The sequence below is a fragment of the Talpa occidentalis genome, unplaced genomic scaffold, assembly GCF_014898055.3.
Source record: "Talpa occidentalis isolate TD23 unplaced genomic scaffold, MPIMG_talOcc4v2.1 talOcc4.10, whole genome shotgun sequence".
Classification (NCBI taxonomy): domain Eukaryota; kingdom Metazoa; phylum Chordata; class Mammalia; order Eulipotyphla; family Talpidae; genus Talpa; species Talpa occidentalis.
The window spans coordinates 100395421-100415674 of record NW_023600993.1 but is presented as its reverse complement, the minus strand read 5'-3'; the positions used below and the strand labels follow the sequence as shown (position 1 = coordinate 100415674).

At 55.3% G+C, this 20254-nt stretch overlaps 1 protein-coding gene across 6 annotated transcripts in view; it reads left to right on the top strand.

Moving 5' to 3' along the window:
- The first annotated feature begins 499 nt into the window (after positions 1-499).
- Positions 500-20254, top strand: part of NFATC2 (nuclear factor of activated T cells 2) — a 129326-nt gene continuing 109571 nt past the window's right edge. For 2 of the 6 annotated variants that reach the window (XM_037500519.2, XM_037500524.1), the window contains exon 1: positions 500-1035. In XM_037500519.2, the coding sequence (XP_037356416.1) occupies positions 656-1035 (380 nt within the window). In that variant the 5' untranslated portion in view covers positions 500-655. Of the gene's footprint in view, positions 1036-12976; positions 13107-20254 lie in introns of those variants that run through there. The other 4 variants (XM_037500509.2, XM_037500502.1, XM_037500482.2 and 1 more) reach the window with 2 other exon arrangements.

Here is a 20254-nt window from a genome sequence, read left to right as displayed (position 1 = left end):
TAAACACAGGGGTTGCCTGGTTTCCGCGTCCCTTCGGCCATTTCATTATCGCCGGAGCCTCTGAGCATCACTGGAAACCTCGGGTTTTCTAAATGAATCTAAAAATAAACTCTTTGCAAAAAAAATAACTTGGAGCCGGAGAGTTGACACAGGCACCGTTATTTATTTCTTCTCTCCTCCTCCTGCCTCCCCTCCCCTCCCCCAGCGCCCAGAGTCCCAGGGGACTGGGAAGGGCCGGGGTCCACGTCCAGGGGGCCCGACCACCTTGGGGGCGCGGGTCTGAGCCCCGGGCCGCGGCACCCGCTGGGCACATGGGGGTCTGGGGAGTCTGGAGCGTGGTTTATTAAAAGCCGCCGCGTGCGGGGCAGGCGGTGGCCGGGATCGGTGCAAACGGCCCCCGGGAGCCCCCGCGAGGCGCCCGGGACGCGCGCGCGCCCACCCCACCCCCTCCCGGGCCGTCGCCCGCCCGCCCGCGCCCGCGCCCGCTCCCTCTCCCTCTCCCGGCCTTCCCTGCCGAACAATCAGGGACTTGTGCTGGCGGCCGAGGGAGCCACGGAGCTGGCTGGCCGCGGAGGAGGCGACGTCATGGATTCCTGAGTGTGAAGTTTGCAGGAAAGCCCTTAGTTTTGGAGATGGACGCGATCCAGTGGTTTCCATGGCGCTGGATAAACAGGAGGAAACAGTGAGGGAATCCCGTTATTTTACTGCATTGAAAGCCTATAAACACGGAGCGCGGGGAAGGAAGTCGCGTCCCCTCTCGAGTGAGCCCGAGCGCTCGGCCGCGCCGACTCCGCCGCGCCGGGAGCCCCGAGCCGGGAGGCGGGAGGCGCGCAGCTCCCGGGCCGCTCCGGGCGCCTCGGCCAGCGCGCCCCGCGAGCATGCTCTAGAGAGGCCGGCGCGCCCCGGGCCCCTGGTCTCCGCTCCCAGACCCTCTCCCGGCGCGCGCCGAGCCCCGCGCCCTCCAGATGCAGAGAGAGGCTGCGTTCCGCCCCGGGCACTGCCACCCGCTGCGCATCATGGGGTCTGTGGACCAAGGTAACTGCCTCGCCCCCCGGACTCCGGCCGGGTCCCCTCCGCCTCCGGCTTTTCCCTTCGCGCTTTCAGCTGCCGCCGGAGGTCGCGGGCGGCCCGGGGACTCGGGGTGCCCAGCGCGCACAGGTAGCGCGGCCAGCAGCGGCGGCGCCCGCGCCCCGGCCAAGGCGGGGAGCCCCGGCGCGGGCTCTGGACCGCGCTGCTCGGAGCCAGCGGAGCGCCCCGGGCGGGATCCCCGGGCCAGCCCGCCCCAGGGCCGCTCCCCTCCCGGCGCGCCCGGGCTTCGCGCTACTAACCGCTGCTGCTTAACCGTTTCGGCGCTCGCTTGGACAGCAGAGGCCCGGCGCGGGCGTGGCGGTGGTCGGGATGATGATGATTATTAAGCCTTTTTTTTCTCTTTTAGGAGAGCAGGCTTGACGTTTTACGGGGTTAAGTAGAGTAAGCAAGGCTGCTTTTTAGCAGTCGCAGCAGCAGATGCGCACGTCGCCAACTTCCCTCCCCTCCCCTGATGGGCTCCTTGGAGAGCTCCCTGGAGAGCTCCGTGGAGAAAGCCCCCAGCCCCTCCCCCAAGTGCAGGGTACCAGCAGTTGGGGCTGCGATGTGATTACTCTCCTTTCCGAGTTTCTGCCTCTCCCCCCTCCTCTTGGTGAAATCACACTACGGGGAGCTGGTGGGAGGCGGATAACGTGGAAGAAAATGAGATGAAAACCTCCCATCGGGTTGGGGTGGTGGAGGGCTTCGGCTGCGCGCGGATGAATCGGTCTTTAAACGAGGACGTGGGTAAAGGGCTGTTTTTTTCGGGGGCCATCAGGGCGGTGCGCTGCCCAGCGGGCAGGGCTGCGAGAGTTAAGTGAAATAAATATGCGTGGGAGGAGTCAGCCTCCTGTCATAAAATCAGAGTTGAATGTAGGTTTTGTGCTCTGCGTGGCTGATTAAAGTTGGGGGGGCATGAGGGGGAGAGAAATGACAATTTTAGTAAATAAACCTAAGGGGCATTTTTTTTTTTTTTTTTTTTTGCAAACCAGGAGGCAGCCAGCGCCTTAGGTTAGGGAATGGTGCGCTTTGCCCCAGCCCACGCCAAGGACACATATTTTTAATGGAATTGCACTTTTGAAAGCAAGACCCTGCCAACGCTTAGGTGGTTTTGACTGGTACCAGTTTGTCCTGCTCTCTGCTAGTGGTCAAGCTTATGACAGGATGGCTCCCCGAATTTGACTAATATAGAATTATCGGCAAAAGCCATGCTCTCGGACAGTTGGCAGAGACTGGAGCTGGGTTCTTCGGATAGTGGTGGGGTGATGGGGGTGGGGGCACGGGCTCATGCCAAATTGGGCTCTGTTCAGAAAGAGAGGATGCTTGGAAGAGAAGCTGGGTTTCTGTTTTAGTGTGGGATGGAAGACAAACCTCACCCTTTACTGGGTCTGCCACCCCTGCTCCACTTCATAAACTTGCTCCTCTCCCAAGGTTTTGAATTCAGCCTGTGTATTTTGTGTGTGCACAAGCATGCCTGCCCTCCCCAGCCCGTGCTCCTGTGTGCAGGGATTGGAAGTGTGTTCGTGCCAGTGTGCGTGTGTGTGTGTGTGTGTGTGCACATGTGGAAGACAGGGCACCACATTGTTCCTGGTGAAACACACTTGGCATGCCAAGGCCACTGGGCACACAGAATGCAATTCCAGGCATCAAAGGCAGCTGGCATGCGATGTGCTTCCACCCAGTCCTGCACACGGGTCTCCCGAGGGAAAACAGAATGCCCCTTTGAACTCCAACACCCCTGTGAGCACTGGGACGGGCCTGCGTGTGCACGCTGATGGGCGAGGTCATTAACTAGCGGGTAGAAATATTTGCACGGTAAGAAAATACTGAGCTTGCTGTGCGGCTCTGGGTTGAGGCCCTGGGAAAAACTGAGGATCTGAAAGAGGTGTGTTCGGCTTTATCTCAAGAGGGGTGATGGAACGTATTTCAGGAGTAAACAAGCCCAGGGTCAGCAGCTCTGTGACTCCCAGACCCCAGCTCCCTGCCTTCTGCATGGATTGCGTTTCTACTTGGCCACATTGCAACTGTGTGATTTTGGGTAAGTGACTTCCCCTCTCTGTGCCACATTCGTGAGTGGGCGCTGGGGGCACACTGCTCAGCGGGCTGGACTCAGGTTAACCTGGTAATAGTGGGATAGCGCCACAGACCATGGCGGTGTGGGATCCAGGAGGTAACGCTCAGAAAGCCCTGAAAACGGAGCTGTCACAGCCTGTGCTGGAGAAATGTCAGCTCAGTCCTTCTCGTGGTAAAGATACAAAACAGTAGCTTAGGTTGCTCTAGAAGCTACATTTCATGGCAAAACCTTCTTGAGGAGTGTAGCATTTTCTAACGCCTCAGGGCACTTTTTATCTTCTGGAGGATGCACCTCACGGTGGGTGAAGCCTCCGTTTATTCATTGGCGGACGGGAGTAATGGCAGTGCGGGCTTCGGGGACTTGGCATCTTGAGAGATCACGCACGTAAAGTGCTTGCCTCTGTGCTTCCTTTGCGGTCGGCACAGACTCGATGCTGCTATTGTGGTGGCTGAGGGCAGAGCCACGGTCATGTGCAAGTGCCGTCTCTATTGCTGTCCATGGTGGGGAGAGCAAGTCTGTATCGAGCCTTGACCAGGAGGGTCGATGTTCCTGTCAGAGCCTCTGTCTTGGTGGGTGCTACAGTCGCTGTCTCCGTCACGGAGGGGGGAAGGGAGGTGCAGAGAGGTGTGGGAACTGGCCAAGAGTTTTCCAGCGGGGCGGTGGTGGACTCAGAGCTGGAACCCAGCTCTCAAGCACAGGCCTCCGCCTCCGGATCTCACTGATGCTCACCAGTCATAATTATTTCTAATCCGATCTGACAGAGGAGGAAACCGTGTAGGACGAGGCCCCGGTCCTGGGGATTTTTTGCCAACACTCGGAAGGGGAAGAGGTGGGTGCGAGGATGTGGGGGGCACAGCCTTCATCCTGAGGGACAGGGAAACTGAGGCAGCAGCTGATTTACCCTGAGCGTTGGGTGAGTCACAGAAATGGAAGCAGCGTTCTCGCTTCCGCCGGGAGAAAAGGCCCGAAGGGCGGGGTGGGCAGGTCACGCTGCTGCTCGTGCTCCTCACATCCCCCCTGTTCTTCCTTTCCATCACCCCCCTCGCACCCCTTCCCTCTCCTCACCCTCTGAACCCCAGAAGCCCCCCTTCACGTACTAGTGTCCATTAGTTTTGGGGAGTATTTGCTTGTTAAATCACCCTCTGGATGACTTGCCTGAGCATCGGCCCCCTGCAGCCCTTCCACTTTGCTGTAAATGGCGAGTGTGTCTCCCCTGGTGGCTGAGGACTCCACGGTGTGACGAGTGTTCCTGGTGTGAACAGCCGTCCGCGGCGTGGCTAGACCACATCGTGGCCCAGTCCTTGCCGGCCGCACCGAGCTTGTTTCCGTGTCCCGCTGTTGTCAGGAATCCCGCCTGGTTTGTTTTAACTCGAGTTACTGCCATCCTCGCTCGAAGAAAGGAAAGGCGAAGTCTCCAGGGCTTTTCTGGGGGCTCCAGGGAGCCTGTGTCAGAAGCTGAGGCAGCGAGTGCAGGGGTGTTTAGGGAGGGTCCATGGATGCCGGGCACCCGCGGGGCGGCGTGGGACAGAGCCAGGCGCTGTCACGCGGGCTCAGTTGGATTTGAAAGTCAGATCAAGATGGGGGCAAAGCAGGGGCGACATGGCCACGTGGGAAGCCATTGCATGCGAAGCTCCTGGGGGCTTAGATGAAGCCCCCGGTTATGTTGACAGAGTGGGTGGGGGCGTGGCGGGTCAGGTATGGGGCAGGGTGTGGCACGCTACGTGATGCTGACAGAGGGTGGCTTCACCGCCCCTGGTGGCAGCCTCTGGCCCTCCCACCCCTGAGGCAGCACAGGTATCTCAGTCTGCAAAGAATATGTCAGGAGAGAAAGTGGAGATCGGGGTGCAGTCACCTCAGAAGACAGCCTGGGTGACAGGTGGATGGTTGGATGGTTGTGGGGTCAGTGAGCAGGCTGGGCTGACGTCCACTGCACCCCCTAACTGTGCCAACCCCTGCCGCCCACCCTGGAGCTCTGAATTGGTCAGCGATGCTCCCTGCTGCGCCTCCCACCGAATTAAAAACAAGACCGTAGGGGTTTTGCTAAAGCCCCATAAAGCAGAGAAGGCCTGTGAGACGAGGGGTGCAGAGGGAGAGACCAAATCAGGACAGAGGAGGCAAAGGAAGCAAGCAGGGGTTCAGGGCCCGGAGCTGGGGGCGGCCTGGATGGGGCTGTGGTGGGCAGAGAATCTGAAAGGGTAGCTTCAACCCAGTTCCTGCTGGTGTAGCTGGGAACAGGGACCCACGGTGGCCAGATCATACCCCCCCTTTTCTTAGATATTGGCAATTTGGATTTTAGCCTGAAATCTCCCAATTAAAAATTGTTAATTCAGATTTGAAAAAATGATGGGACAGCCAAGCATAATATGCCTGCAAGATGGAGTTGGCTGAGCTGCTGCAAACCTGGGCCACCTGCTGTCATGTGGGGCGCCTCCCAGTCCTGCCTCGCTTGGGGTTCCGGTCTTCAGAGGCACCCGCTTCTTCCAGCATCTGCTGGCTGGGCCTGCCCAGTGGCTGTTGTCCACAGACTGCCTTGGCCTCAATCCCCTGCTGGAAAACAGCTTTTTCATGGGGAAGGTCCTGTGTGGGCTTTAAGAGACGGTGTAGATGGTAGATGGAGTGACACTCAGGCCTGAAGCTGTCCTGTGGCTCCCCTGGCCCCTAAGGAGCTCATTCCTGAATATGACTGGGCTTGGGGTGGGGAGAAGGCAAGAAGGCAAAATGCAAAGGGAATAATAATGTCATATCTTAGAAATAAAAATTAATGCCAACAATCCACGATGAACCTGAAAACATTTAATTTTATTTTTTTTTAAGATTTATTTATTTATGCCTACAAGAGCTGGGGTATGGGCCAGAGATGCGGGGGGTGAGAGGAGTCACCAGAGACGGAGTGGGGAGCAGAACAGGCAGACTGACCGAAGTACACTGCTGAGGGGAGCAGCGGGGAGACAGGAGAGGTCTGCTGCGCCATGTGGGTTGCTCCCTGGCCAGGCGGGATTGAACTCGTGCTGCAGAGGCTGTGGATTGCTTCATAGTGCAGTGCTTAACCCCTCCCACCAGGGAAGCCCCCTGAAAACATTTTAAATGAAGGCAGGATAGTGCTCCCATCGGTCTCCAGGGGAGTTGTAATTGTTCCCTCACTGCAGATATTTTGCTTTTGTTATGATTTTTGGAAACATATCTTGAAAATATAATTTCTTCTTTGCTTATTGAGTTTTTTAGCATCTTCTTGAAACAGCCTCACTGTCCTCGCTCAGCCCTGTGGGAGTCAAGTGCACTCACCTGTCAGTTATAATACTAACACCTGGGGCTGTAAATGGAGGGCGGATAGTTTCTGGAATCGATTAAGAATGTTCCTACTTTTCAGATCAGACTTAAAGTGCCTACTTTTCCTGTCTACCTTCTAGAGTCAGGGTTTATTACAATGGAGTTGTCAGGATGGGGGTTTGTGATCAGAACTTGGGGCTGGCTACGTAATTTGTAGGGCTGGAAGTACAGCCCCGTGTTCAAAGTTATTAAGAATTTTCAGACTGTGACAGCAGAGCAAGTGTCCAGAGCTGTGAGCGTAGCTGCCTTCCAGAGCGTGTGTTGGGTCCTCTGACGCCGCCGCGCCATCTTGGGGTTGTGTGCCTGTGATGGTGGCCCTGGCTGCCACCCAGGGCAGTTTAGTTTTCCTTATGAGGTCAAAGAATTCTTGAATGTTAGGTCTGCAGTGGCGCCTCAGAGGTATTATCCAACTTTCCACTCCTCCTATTTTACAGATGGAGAATCTGAGGCACAGAAAGAACAGGTGACTTGCTTAAAGATTGCAGAGTGAGAAGAACTTGGATTGGCTTCTGGGCCTCCCAGTTCTGGGATGTTCCTTATGGTACCAAAGGTTTGTCTTCCTGCTGTGGACGAAGACGTAACCTTCAGGAAGGTCTGCTTGGAAGGGTGGACAGTGATTCAGACCCTCCAGTCTTACTATAATGACCCCCAAGAACTTATCCTTCATGATAGGATACATTTTCTAGAACCATCACCCCCCCATCTTTTCCTTTAAAAAAAAAAAAGCATGCAAAGGTAGAATATCCCAGAAGCCACTGAGTCAGATGAAATGTTGTTTCTATAGAAATGATTACAGGTGTGATGACTATGCTAGAGGTTAGGCCGCAGGTGCCATACACCAGATTCCCGGCCATTCCATGAGATGGAAGAAAGGAGGGACTCAGATTCTTGGCCTCATGCAACTTCATGTACTGACTGATCTGACACCAGTGAACAGGACAGACAAAAATGCCTTCCCTTGTGGGGCTTGTAATCAAGTCAGCGAAACGGGCAGCATGGAGCTGGATGAGTAAAGCATACCTTCGAGATGAGGGCTGTGAGGGACGAACAGCAAGGAGAGGGGATGCAGAACGGCAGGGACACTGTTTTCATGGGCGTGGCTGAGACAGGTTTCACTGAGGAGGTGGCATGTGCGCTGAGGAATGAACAAAGTGAGGGAGCAGCCATGAACGGTAGGTGCAAAGCCCCTGGGGTGAGGTCATGCTCTGCCTTTTCAGGGAACAGAAGGATGGTAGGAGGGGCCAAGGGAACTGACAGATATACTCAAAGGTGGGTGGGGGCGGGTGGGGGCCAGCATGTCTAGGGCCTCCTCGCGGGTCAGGTGTCTGTATTTAATTCTAAATGGGAAGCTGTGGGAGGCCTAGTGAATGTACATTTTGACTAGTAAGATGAGGGAGGAGACTGCGCCGACCTTCCCGAAGGTTATGCCTCCGTCCACAAGCAGGAAGACATGAACGTTTGGCCAAGGTTGGGGTGACCTTTGGTACCAGGTGAGAGAGGTTGGGGAGGAGCAGGATTACCGGCAGGGGAGGAAGAACTGGGAGGCGTGGGGTAATTTTGAAGACGGAGCTGAGGTTTGCATTTGGTTGTGAGAAGAGGAGAGGCATCAAGGACTGCTCCTCGGTGTCGAGCGGAGAACAGGCCTAATGTGAGGGTGTGCTTTGAACTTGGGGGGCAGCGGGAGAGGAGAATTTTGGTTTGGGTGGCCATTTGGAACTATGAACCCAGATTTCAGGAGAGAGATCCAGGCTGTAGATGAAAATGAGTTTTCTACCAGGAGTGAGAAGAAGGGCAACGCTGTGGGTGGCAGGTTCCTCTGGGACCAACTTGAAGGCGCGTCAGGACTCTGGGTCACCCTGGGTGGAGGAGGGGAGCTCAGGGGCCAGTGCGCCTTAATATTTCTATTCAGGTGGAACCAAGTTATGCTGATTTGAAGAGGTGGCCAAAGGATGCAAGTACCTTTTGTTTGCTTCTGCCTTTTTTGTCTGTCACTGTAGCTCAAACTCCCATTATCTCTTGCCTGGCGGCCACAAGACCCTCTAATAAAGTCTTCCTGCTTCTACCCTTGATGCCTGTGGTGTCTTTTCCCCAAGGAACTAAGAGCAATTGTTTAAAAACTGTGACGCACTTGCCTAGTGCCCTCTGGTCATTCTCTTGTTCTTCAGTTCAAAATTCTCTACATGGACCTCTCCCTCCCACTTACCCCCACCCCAGCCTTATCTTTCCCCATCTTTTGGTCCATTCCTGAGCACCTGCCACTCCACTCTCCTTTCAGTTCCTCCAATACAACATACTGCCTCCTGCCTCAGGGCCTTTGCACCTACTTTCTCATCTGGTTTTCTGTCCCCTCACTAGCTCAGCCTTCTGGTCTCAGCGTAAACATCACCTCCCCAGGGAATTTTCCCTGACCTCCCCATCTACATCAGATGTCCTGATGTGATGCCCAGCTCCTTGCCCTGGCTTGCCTTAGTTTGTAATTAAGCACTGAGGCAAATGCTTGTTGAATGGAGCTGAATTCCCCTGCGGAGTCAGACAGGATCAATGCATGCTGGAAGTTTCAGACTCTTAGGGGCAGCAGTGGCTGCCCATTGCGCTTTTGCTGGGGAGGCTAGAGAAAAATTGAAAGGCCAGGGCCTCCGCAAGGAGGTCAGCTGCAGGGCAGAGAGAAGGTTGACAGAGCTGCACTGTCAAGGCCTCCATCCCACCGCCAGCCCTCGGGGTGGCCTCTGAATGCATAAAGGTCATGCATTCTGCTCCAAACTCTTGCTCCTAAGAGCACAAATTATTTATTTTGGAATTGAAAATATGCCTTCCTCCAACCCAAGCCCCCCACTCTTCAAGGTGACCTTTAGAGAAAAAAAATCCTCATTCCCCACTGCTCCAGCAGAAACCCCATTATGGGTTCAGGCCTTGTCTGAACCCCTTTCCTTTAAAGAATTCTGCTACTTTGGTGCAGATTCCAAATCCTAAGAACTTTTAAAATATATCCACTGTTTTGAGGAGTCTTAGAGTGTCCTGACCCATCCTTTCTAAGACTGAAGATTTTCTAGAACCTTATCCAAAAGTGCTCTTCACTTTACTATCTTACCTTATTGACTATTGATCGCAAGAGGAGGTTGGTTGGGGGTAAGAATTTAGGTTCTAGCCTTAACAGCTGTGTGGCCAGAGTAAGTTTCAGGGACAAGGACTCTAAAAAAAATTCAATGCTCTTCTATCCACAAGAAGAGTAAAACTCTTCATCCATCCATCCATCCATTATCCACTCATTCGTGATCCATTCTACCATCTCCCATCCAAGCATCCCTACATTTTCTATCCCTTCATCCTCCATCCTCAACCCAAATGCCCATTCATCTAAGCATCCAACTTTTAAGGGCAGGGGGAGAGAGAGGGATTAAAATGGTGGGGGTGGGGCAGAGAGCACAGGGACTAATGATGGTTCACGGGTGACTTGGTGGTAGGAATTTTACAGGGACTACACCTGAGCAGAGACAGCAAAATGTCCAAAAATGAATGATGACATAGTATTTATATATATATAATTAAAAAAATCCACTTTTACATACATGCATATGTATGTACATCATACATACTACATACACTCTTCCATCCACCTTTCCATCTGTCCATCCATCCACATGTGCATTTTACATCAGGCTGGGTTTGAAGGCTTAGTGGATTTCATGGACTCAGTGGAGATAAAATTCTTGATTGGTCAGGTCAAGCCAAGGATCAACCGGGTTACTCTTCCACCTCTTTGCCAGGAATGGGTGGAAAAAACAGGTTGACAGTTCTACCAAATCGTGTCAAGAGTAGTTTCCCAAAGGAATACCATGGGACGCCGTTATCAGAGGAAGGAGACTGGTTTCGGGTAGGTGAGAGCCACAGATGTCCACTAGAGGCATGTAGAGGGCAGGACTGGACACGGTGCAGGTTCTCTGATCCCATGCAGACCGGGTAAAGGAGGAGTCAGAGCCCTCAGTGGTTTTTTGCAGGTCTTTTATTGGGGTTCAGCGGGTACGTGACAGGCTGGGAGGCTGGCAGTCCTCCCAGCCCCCAGCAAATCCTCACTCTATCTGGGCTCTCTGGCATTCTCTGCTTCTGCTTCGGGCTTCTTCTCTTTCTGCTTCTACTGGCATCCCCGTGACACCACCCTTAAAAAAAGCACAGTCTTAGCGCAGGTGCACCCACTTCAGGTGCCCGCCATCAGGCATGCATTCAGGATCACAGGGTTCCCTCATCTATCCTGATGGCGGGAGGGCAGAAAAGCCTGATTTTTTTTACCTTACCCTACAAGGCATTTAATTATATGGGTGGGGGAACAGCAAAGGGCATGTGCCACCAGCCTTGCCTCTTTTCTGTAGCACAAGGGCAGGCGGATTCCTTTATTTCTCCCTGACCAGATTTCAGGGCTGGACTTTGGATCCTGTTATAAGGCCCTAAAGCGTCCACCTTCTCCTAGAGACTTGACTATAAGTTTCCCACCCTGGATCGCCACTCTCCTTCCCTGTAAATTGATCATTCACTGGATAAACCCAGTGGCTGTGCTTATGGTGACGATGCAAGGAGAAGGATATTGTTAAGCCCTGACAACCAGAAAGTCCTTCCCAAGACTCTGAAAGTTGGTGAGTCTGAGCTGGACCTCAGCCCCTGAAATGGAGTTTTCACCCTGGCCACACTTCCGAAGCATCTGGAGAACTTTAACAAAATATTGATTCTGATTATAATTGGTCTCTGGTGGGATCCAGCCACTTGAATGTGCAAGCAGTTCTCCAGGCGAATCTTATGTGTATCTTGGGTTAAGAACCACGGGTCTAAGTGCAGTTTGGAAAATCCCATTCATTGCTGTGCCTCTGCCTCCCGGAGGAAGCTCGAGGGCAGAGACACGTTCTGTGGGTGGCTGCATCCCTAGGATCGGAGCAGCTCGTGCCAAGGAGCTGCCCAGTAAATATCTGTGAGATGAATGGTGACCGACGGCTTTCTCAAGTCCTTTAATGGGGCAGGGATGGCGCCCCCTTCTCCCTCCGACGTGGGGGAGGATTCGAGTCAGTCCCACTGGAGATCAAGCTGTGGTTCTCAGGGAATCCTAATCTCCTGACCCCGTGACCCTGGATGCTGGCTGCACTTTGGAGTCACCTGAAGTCATTTCAAGAAATACCTTTGATGTTCTGGTTCAGTGGGTTTGGATTGAAACCTGGGCAGAGGCATTTAAAAAAGTGTTCCAGGTGATTCCAACATGCTCCGGGGTGAAGGGCCCTGTTCTGACCTCTTTCCTACCTCTGTGAACCTGTTTTTTGGACTTCAGCTAACTTGGCCAGGACCCTGGAAGTGTTTCAGTGGAAAGCAATGCTAGGGTATTAGGAAGCGTTCCCCAAATGCACCTGCTTGTAACCTCCTTGCTGCTTATTTAAAAATCCACATTCCTGAGCCTTTACTCCCGATGTAGGGGATCAGAAGCTACATGAGCAGCCTGGGAACCTGCATTTTAAACAAACATCCAGGTGTGTGTTACCAGCTGGTCTCTCCACCTGCCCTGCCCGCCTCTCCTTGCTCTGTGTTCACCCCACGGAGGCCCTTCTGACATTTGCTTGCTTTTGGAGAAGCCAGAGGATGCTTCTCCCAGATCAGTCCGGTTCCTACAAATGTCCCTTCCCAGAGGGGCCCTCCCTGACCACCAAGGTGACCCACACCTCCCTGGTCCCCAGCCTTGGGGAGTTCCCTCCTGACTCCCCATGGAAGATGGTTTGTTAGGGTTTCACTCCAGCCTCTCCCCCAGCAGAACCAAACTCCCCAGGACCTGGGTGTCTGCTCCTTGCTGGGGTCCCAGCACTTGCATGTGACAGGTGGCCAGGAGGTGCAGAGGAGGGTGGGACCTGTGCTTCCCCAGTGTCGTGTGCGAGGCTCTCCCAGGTCCTGGGGCCTGCAGGTGGCTGAGCTGCGGGCACACAGTGGCACCTGGAGACGCAGCCCTGCCACGGAAGGGAGTCTGCGCCCTGGCCCCTGGCAGGGGCAGAAAGGGCGAAGTTTGGGACCAGCTGGTCATGCAGGCAAAACTACCAATGGCAGCTGATTTTGCTCTGGACCCTGGGTCTGGCAGGGCGCGCTGCTCGGGCTGGGAGGTGGGGGCCGCCGGCACCCCGAGCCGGGGGCGGGGGCCAGGACCCACGGGCGGTCGCCGGCCAGCCCGGCCGCCCGCCCCTGCTGGTTGGCGCCCGCCCCCGGGTCCCCGCGGCGCCCCGCCCCGCCGGCCCGGCCGCCCGTCCCCGCCCCGCCCCGGCCGCAACAGGTGCCTCCCGAGGAGGAAGCTCGCGCCGCCGCCGCTGGCTCCCCGGTGCGTCGAGGACCCGCTGCGCCAGGCGCCCGCCCCGACCCGGCGCGCGTCCCCCCCGAGGACGGCGCCCCGCGGCCCCGCCGCCGCCCCGCGCCCCGCGCCCCCGGCGCCCCCAGCGCGCAGCCGGGGAGACAGCCCCGCCCGCCCGCGCCCCGCCGCCCTCGGCCGCCCCGCGCGCCATGGACGCCCCGGAGCCGCAGCCCGACCCCGACGGCGGGGACCCCGCGGGCCGCGAGCCGGGGGGCAGCTCCCAAGACGAGTTCGACTTCTCCATCCTCTTCGACTACGACTATCTGGATCCCATCGTAGGTCGGTGGAGGCCGCTCCGGCCTGGCCCCCGAGCCCGGGCTGGGGCCGGGCTGGGCGTGCGCCCGGGCCCGCGGCCGGCTCCAGCTGTCACCTTTTGGGGGGAGGGGGCTGGCGGGTACCTCCCCGCCAGGTGAGGGAGGGAAGGAGGCGTCGGACCGCAGCCACCCTTAGGGGGCGGTAGGCTCCCTCGGGCCCTGGAGGGCGTCGGCTCCCAGGGCTTGAGGCTGGAGTCCCTGAGAGTCTGGGGGGGAGGCTAGAGCTGGGGGGCTCAGGGGACCTCGGGCCGGGAGTGATTGACTCGCCTTTGGAGGGAGGGGTGAGGCCGCCAAGGATGGAGTTAGTGGGGGAGGGAGCAGGTGCCAGAGGAGGCTGCCACTGCACCTGATCATCGGGCCTGGGAGCTGATGCCTCCCTGCAGGCAGGGCCGGCGCGTGTGAGCAGCGTGTGTTGGGGACTTTGTGTTGAAACTAAGGAAGAGGTTGTCTGTCTAATGCTGGAGGGTGGTTTGACTTTGCTGTTATGAGGCCGGCCCATTTCCTCCCTGGGTTTTGCTGCTGCTGCCTTTGTGAATCAGCCCTGGAGACCAGCCGGGCTATGAGTGATCCCCTATCCAACAGTCATAATGGGGGTGTGTGTGTGGGGGGGGCGGTTTGACCTGGGGATTCTGGAAGACCCTGGCTGTTCTTGCCTAAACTACCTGTCAGATTCCCTGCAGGTGCCTTCTGTCGCTGGCCTGGGGACTTCCCCAGGCTGGGCCCAGGGCCCTCTGGTCTCTTCACGTGTTTAAGTGAGCCTTCCCCAGAAGGAGGAGGTTGCACACCCGACCTCACTGTATTTTTCTGGTTAGCAGGTTGTCTTGGAAAAAAAACAAAATACCCACCAGGCTTCCTGATTTTGACAGCCCAGCCCAGCCCGGCCCAGCCAGGGCTTTGCTGAACCCTCAGAAGAGCCAGTTGGTAACTTCCAGATGCCCGGAGCTTGGCTGCTGCCACAGCAGGGAGGGGTGTGCTGGCTAGTTTGTGGAGGACTTGCACCCAGCCTTGGGGGCTTGCCCCTCCCCAGAGGTGCTGTGTTAGGTAGAGCGGAAGTTAACGTCTATCTGGGTCTTCCCCGGCCACCTGAGGTGACCGGCTTGTTTTGACTTCCGCAGGGGGGGATCCTTTGACTTGGATACCCGGAGAGGGTAATTAGTAATCTGTGTTTTGGCTGGAGATGGAAATAATTAGCCAGTGAAGAGACCAGTCTTCTCCAGTGGCAATCTGGAGGCCAGCCTTTGCTTTGAAAAGATACAATTAAGAATCTGCAAGCTATCCCTCTAACATCCGTGGTCTCTCTGTTGGTTAAGATTAAAGTCATGTTTTGCAGGGAACGAATATGCACACTCCTCCCAGATTCACAATCAGCTAACATTTTTTTTTTTTTAAAAATTATTTTTGCAGGGGGGAGATTTCCGGGGAAATAGTTTCCAAGCCAAATCTGATGGGAGGTGCTTTTTATAGTTTTTCTTGGCAAGTCATGCTTGGTGGCCGCCAGATGGGTGTCTAAATGACCACAGTGGAGGCCCCAGTACCTGGTTTTTTGTTTTTTTTTTAAACAAACTTTATTTTTTGGAACAGTGTTAGATTTACAGAGAAATTGTAAAATAGTGCAGAGGGTTCCTCTATCCCCAGTACCATGTTATTAACCTCTTGCATCAGTATCGCACCTCTGGTATAATTAATGAACCCCTCTGGATGCACTATGAGACACTCAAGTTCATACTTGATTGGGACCGTCCTTGATTTTTATGACCTTGGTAGTTTTGAGGACCACTGGTCAGTGAGCGGTTAGACAGCTCCTCAACTGGGGTCTGGTCAGCTCCTCCGCTGGGGTCTCTGTTGTTTTCCTCATGACTAGACGGGAGCTTGGGGGAGGAAGATCACAAGTAAAGCGACCGTTTCCACCGCATCACGTCACGCCATGTCACATGACATCAGGGGTCCGTACTGTGGAGTGGTCATCACTGTGGACGCTGACCTTAACCTCCTGGCCGAGGCAGCGCTGGTCAGGTTTCTCTGCTGTAAAGTGACTCCTTTCCACGCTGTGCTCTTTGGAAGAACTGACCACGTGCAGCCGCCCTGGGGGAGCAGGGGGTGATGCTCTGGGACCCGCGAGCTAATAACGGCGGAGAGGCAGGCAGCGCAGAAGCTTCGAGGCCCAGGAAGAGAAGGGATCTTGTGAGCCCTGAGAGGCTGATGCCTGATGTTCCAGATGTGGGTCTGCTCTGGCTTGCCCGGATGTGGGGAGGGTGCTTTCCCAAAGCCCCCGCATCCAAAGGGTGGAACTCCCCCCGCTGGCCCTCATCTTGCTATTGGGTGTCGTCCCAGGTGACAGCGCTGCAGCGCTGGCGATGCAGGCGGGGTGTGGCCGTTCCTTGGCACGAGCTGGCAAAGCCAAGGAAGGGAGAGAATGGCTCACGGGAGGACGGCGGTGCCCGGGGAATTCGGGGGAAGCGTGTGCTCCCTATGTGGCACCTCAGCATGTAGCAGGTGCTTATTAGCCCGCGGCCTACCCTCCAAGCCCAGCAGCAGGCACTGTCCCCCCCCCGCCTCCCTGCATTTACAGAGGCGGCAGAGGGCTCAGAGGTGCAAAATCTCCCCAGCGAAGCACAGTAGGTAAACGGTGGAGCTGAAATATGAGCTCAGCAGGCCTGCCCCAGAACCGGCGTTCTGAACTGCGAGCACCCCCTCATGCCTCATGGATGAGGGACACACCTGGGGCAGTTTGTGAGCGACCCAGCACCATGGCAAGGCTGGAGTCTAAATTGTTTATCAACAGAGCGATGGTGGGCAAGTCATTTCACCTCCCTGGGCCCCTAATTGCTCACCCTCAAGTGGCCCAAACAGCCGCCCTCACCCCCTGGAGTTGTTTGCCTTGAATGGGTTACCCCATATTAGCCCCTTGGCACAGCATGTGACCCGACAAGGGCCTTTCCTTTAAACCTGCATTTTGCTAACAGGTGCTCAATCATTGTGAGTCTTGATTTGCTTACTCCTTCAGCTCCCTGCTGAGCACCTGTTGGTTAGTTCCTGGGGTGCAGTAGGGCTGAGGCCCAGCCCCTGCCCTCACTGAGCTGGGGCCTCTAATTGTTCTCTCTGATCTAATGGCACAACTGACCCCTTCCAGTGGCCGGGTGCAGAGCAGTGGCGGTGGTGGCACCCCCACCTTGCTCCTGACCCCAGGAGGGCGCCTGGGATCCAGGCATGTACTTGTCATGTTAAGGAAGTAGCCACCCAGCCCCGTGTTCGCGAGGGTCTTGCTAGGAATGGGAGCTGAATTCCATCGCACACACCCGTGGAAAAACATGATTTTATTCTCCTCCAATCTGCTGTTATGTCGACTTGTGTGAGTAGATTTCTGAATACTGAAACATTCCTACTAGCAGCCCCACGCAGGCACTGTGGGTTGTTTTCTGACGGTGGTGGCAGTGACATCTGTTTCCAGATAGTTGACTGAAGATTGAAGAATATTCTCAGCGATGGTAGTCATGTCCTTTTTGGTGTGCTATTAGGTTTAGATTTCTGTCCTTTTCTCTGATTGGGAACAATTTATATATTGTTGGGACCACAGTGTCTGGTTTCTAAAGTTGGAACAGAATTCCCCTGTGAAGCCGTCTGGACCCAGTGCCTTTTCATGGGGTGGTTCTGCCTTAGTGTTCTCTGTTGTGTCGATGGGAATCAGTCTGTTTGCACTTTCTGTTTCTGCTGGAACCAGTTTTGGTAAACTGTATCTTTAAAAGAAATTATCCATTTCATCTATCTAGGTTTTCAAATTTATTTGCCTAGAGGTTTGCAAAGCAGGCTGGGTTTTTTTTTTTCCTTAGTGAGGGAGAGAGCTAAGTGCATAGTAACAGCGAGAGTGGCTCCTGCAGCTGCGGGGTGCGGCCAGGGCTCAGACACCTTGAAGGGAAAGCTGTGCTGGCTGGGTCAGCAGGCAGATGAAGTTTACTTTCTGTCCATGTCGGGAATTCAGTGACTCCTTCTCCCAACTTGTAAGACACTGGGAGACACTGTTGGGTCCTGCGAGTGCCTGGTCACCTGCAGAGGGACCGACCGACCTCTGGACTGTGTGGGGCACTGCCACGTGAGAACTGCTCACTTTTCATTGGCCTCGGCAGGTCTGCAGTGTCCCACCCTCGAGTCCTGGTGAGCCAGCGTGCGTGGTGCCAGCACAGACCCGGGGAGAAGTGACAGACTCTTGGTTGTAGCCAGTGGAGTCTGCTCCAGTGATTCTTACATTTTTCAGGTCACAGCCCTTAAAAAGCTACTGAAGCCATAGGTCCTACCTGCCCACACACCTGCAGGCCACACACACCACACCAGCACTCTGCACACCCAGGAGCATTCTGCACACCCAGGAGCACTCCACTCACAGGAGCACTCTGCATACCCAGGAGCACACTGCACGTGCACATCCCTTATCTTGCCACCCTGCCCCCCACCTCCATGCCCTACTCACTGTTTACACCATTTTCCAGGTAGAGGTGCAGACCCTACTGTGGCTTATCCCTGATGTCACCTGCACTTCAGCTCAGAAACACCTGCTCTCTGCCATTCACAGGGGACAATGAAAACCTCATCTGTCAGCATTCTGTGCCAGCCCCTGAGGGGTTTAGAGACGAATTAGATGTGGTCCTGCCTTTGCCTGGCCCCCAGGCCAGTGCAGGACTCAGCTTGGTAAACAAATAGGGACAAACGGGTGCTGGGATAGAGGATCAGGGTGTTGTTTTATTTTTCTGGTGCTTACTAAAAATAGAGTTCCACCCCAAGCAGGCAGTTTTGCTGAACACATGTGACATTCAGAGACATTGCCGTCTGTGTTGAGTTAAGGACCGGCCTTAATAAGCCTGCTTTGTACAAACAGCATCTCCAGGTGCAGCCGGGAAGGTGAAGTGAAGCCTAGAATTGGGCCCTGGGCCTGTCAGGGCGGCAGAGGAAGTGGGGAGAAAGTGGCCTTAATCATTCTTCGTGTTCAGCACATTACTCCAGCTTCCAGATTAATGGCCCTCTGTTCTTCAGGCGGCCTTAGGTCGTGATCAGGAATAGATGCTCTTGAAACCTTAAAGTGATGCTATCTGGGTGGGTTCCCAAGGTCCTCCAGCCCTGCAAGATGATGGGGCTGGATCCACTCGGAAAGTGCAGCAGTGGTGGCCCAGGCTCCTCTGTGCTTAGCTGCATGGTAGAATCTTCCAGCCCCTCCTGGCACCAACCAGGTCAGACTCTTTGGGGTCAGTGAACTTTGCTGAGCCCCACTCAGGGGAATCACAAATTTTGAACCCAGGCAGTTGGAGTCCCAAGTCCCTGCGCTCGGCGCCACCACTCTCCTCCAGAATGTCACCTGCAAGAGCAGCAGGACCCCACAGAGCTGCCCCCGCCAGCTTCGGGGGACCCACAATGGGAGCAGGGGCTGCCTTTGCCCGTGTATTGGACATTTATATAATTTCCAGTTGCATCTTTGCTGTTGTCCTCATGGGGCTAGGCACTTTGTAAACCGTGCAGCACAATGGAAACAGGAAAGGCCCAGCTAGAAATGGGAGTCTGGGGATTTTTCCATTTCTTTCCACATCCTACCCGGGGTATGTGCTTTCCACATGCCTCCCGGGGTACATGCTCCCCCAGTTTTGGGAGCTCGGCAGGTTGGAGCATCGGGTCTAAAACGGGAAAGTCCTGCTTTGACATTCTGCCTCGATGGTCTCGTACCTGCACGACCTTGGCCAAGCAGGAGAGCCAGGCACGCGTGCAGCCGGCAAGAAATACCAGGCCGATGACGCAAAGGCGCAGCTGCACCATTCCTTGTTAGCACTCAGCCCGAGGGCTCACGACGCTGAGTCTCCGAGGGGCTTGTGTTTTCGCGCCTGTGAAGGAGTGGAGGTGGCAGTGCCCACCTGCTGGGGCCACTGCCAGCTTCCCAGGGGGCACGGGACTGTGTGACAGTGGCTGAGGCCGTGGCAGCGGTGGCCACGGGCCCTGACACTCTTCTGGGGCTCCCTCTTCTTGAGGGCACTGGCTCTTTGTGGGATTCTTTGCCTTGGCCTTTGATGAGTCCCGAGACTTGCAGGAACCAGCTGGGAGGGCAGAGGCTTGGCCCATGGAGAGGCGCTCGGGCTGGGCGGCACCTCCGTGATGATCTAACTCACAAGTACTGTCAGTTCTGACCGTACAAACCCTCCTCTGGCCCCTGCCTCAGCCCCAGAACAGAGCTAGCTATAGAAGCGTCCTGGGGCTGGAAGGTTCTCTGCATTCTCTGTGGGCAGAGGGTGTCCTGGCCGGCACCGTGGGACCCCCGGCACCAGGCCCAGGAAGGAGCAGCCCTGGACGGCACAGCGTGATGGATGCCTTGTGGTTCCCCCGCAAAGGGACTTCCTCTTCCTCCCCCACCAGCACAGGAAATAGCCCCAGATGCTGCAGCTCTGGCCTGCTCAGCTTCCCCTGGCTGATGCTCGGAGCTGAGCTCAGGGCGGAGGCAGGCCGTGGTGCTTCCTGGAATAGGGCAGGCTCTCTGCTGCCCTACCTGAGCAGAGCCCCACGTGGGTTCCTCCAGAGCAAGAGGAACCGCCTTTGACTTCTTCCTGAACTTTTCCCAAAGTGTGGAAAGAGCATGGACCCACTCACTCCCACGTGCCATGTCCTCACCCTGGATTAAAGAGATTAGGTCAAATTCCAGATGGCACACTCTTTTACTAATACGTAGATGAGTATGTAGGTCTCAAAGATAAAGACTCTTGAGACAAATCAAATACCACTATCAAACTGAAAATGAAAAGAAAACCCGGTACTTAATTCCAGATATCCAGGGTTCAGATTTCAGGCCTTTCTTTTTACGGTAAATTTGTTTGATCCCTATTCTAAACAAAAGCCTCGCCTGTATGTGGTCAACACAGGCATTATGCTCCTTTATTCCACGAAAGTCCCCATGGCTCTGTTTTCCTGTGTTTATTTAGGGATGAAACCAGCCCCTCTTTCCTGTGAAGTTCTGGACCTTCTGGATCCTGCCAGTTGGACACTCGTGGTGTCTTTCTGACATGTCCCTCTGTCCCCTGGTTTCCGAGGCACTGGCATTCAGATGGAAAACTCCGGGCCTTTTCCCTCTGCAAAATATATATATATCTA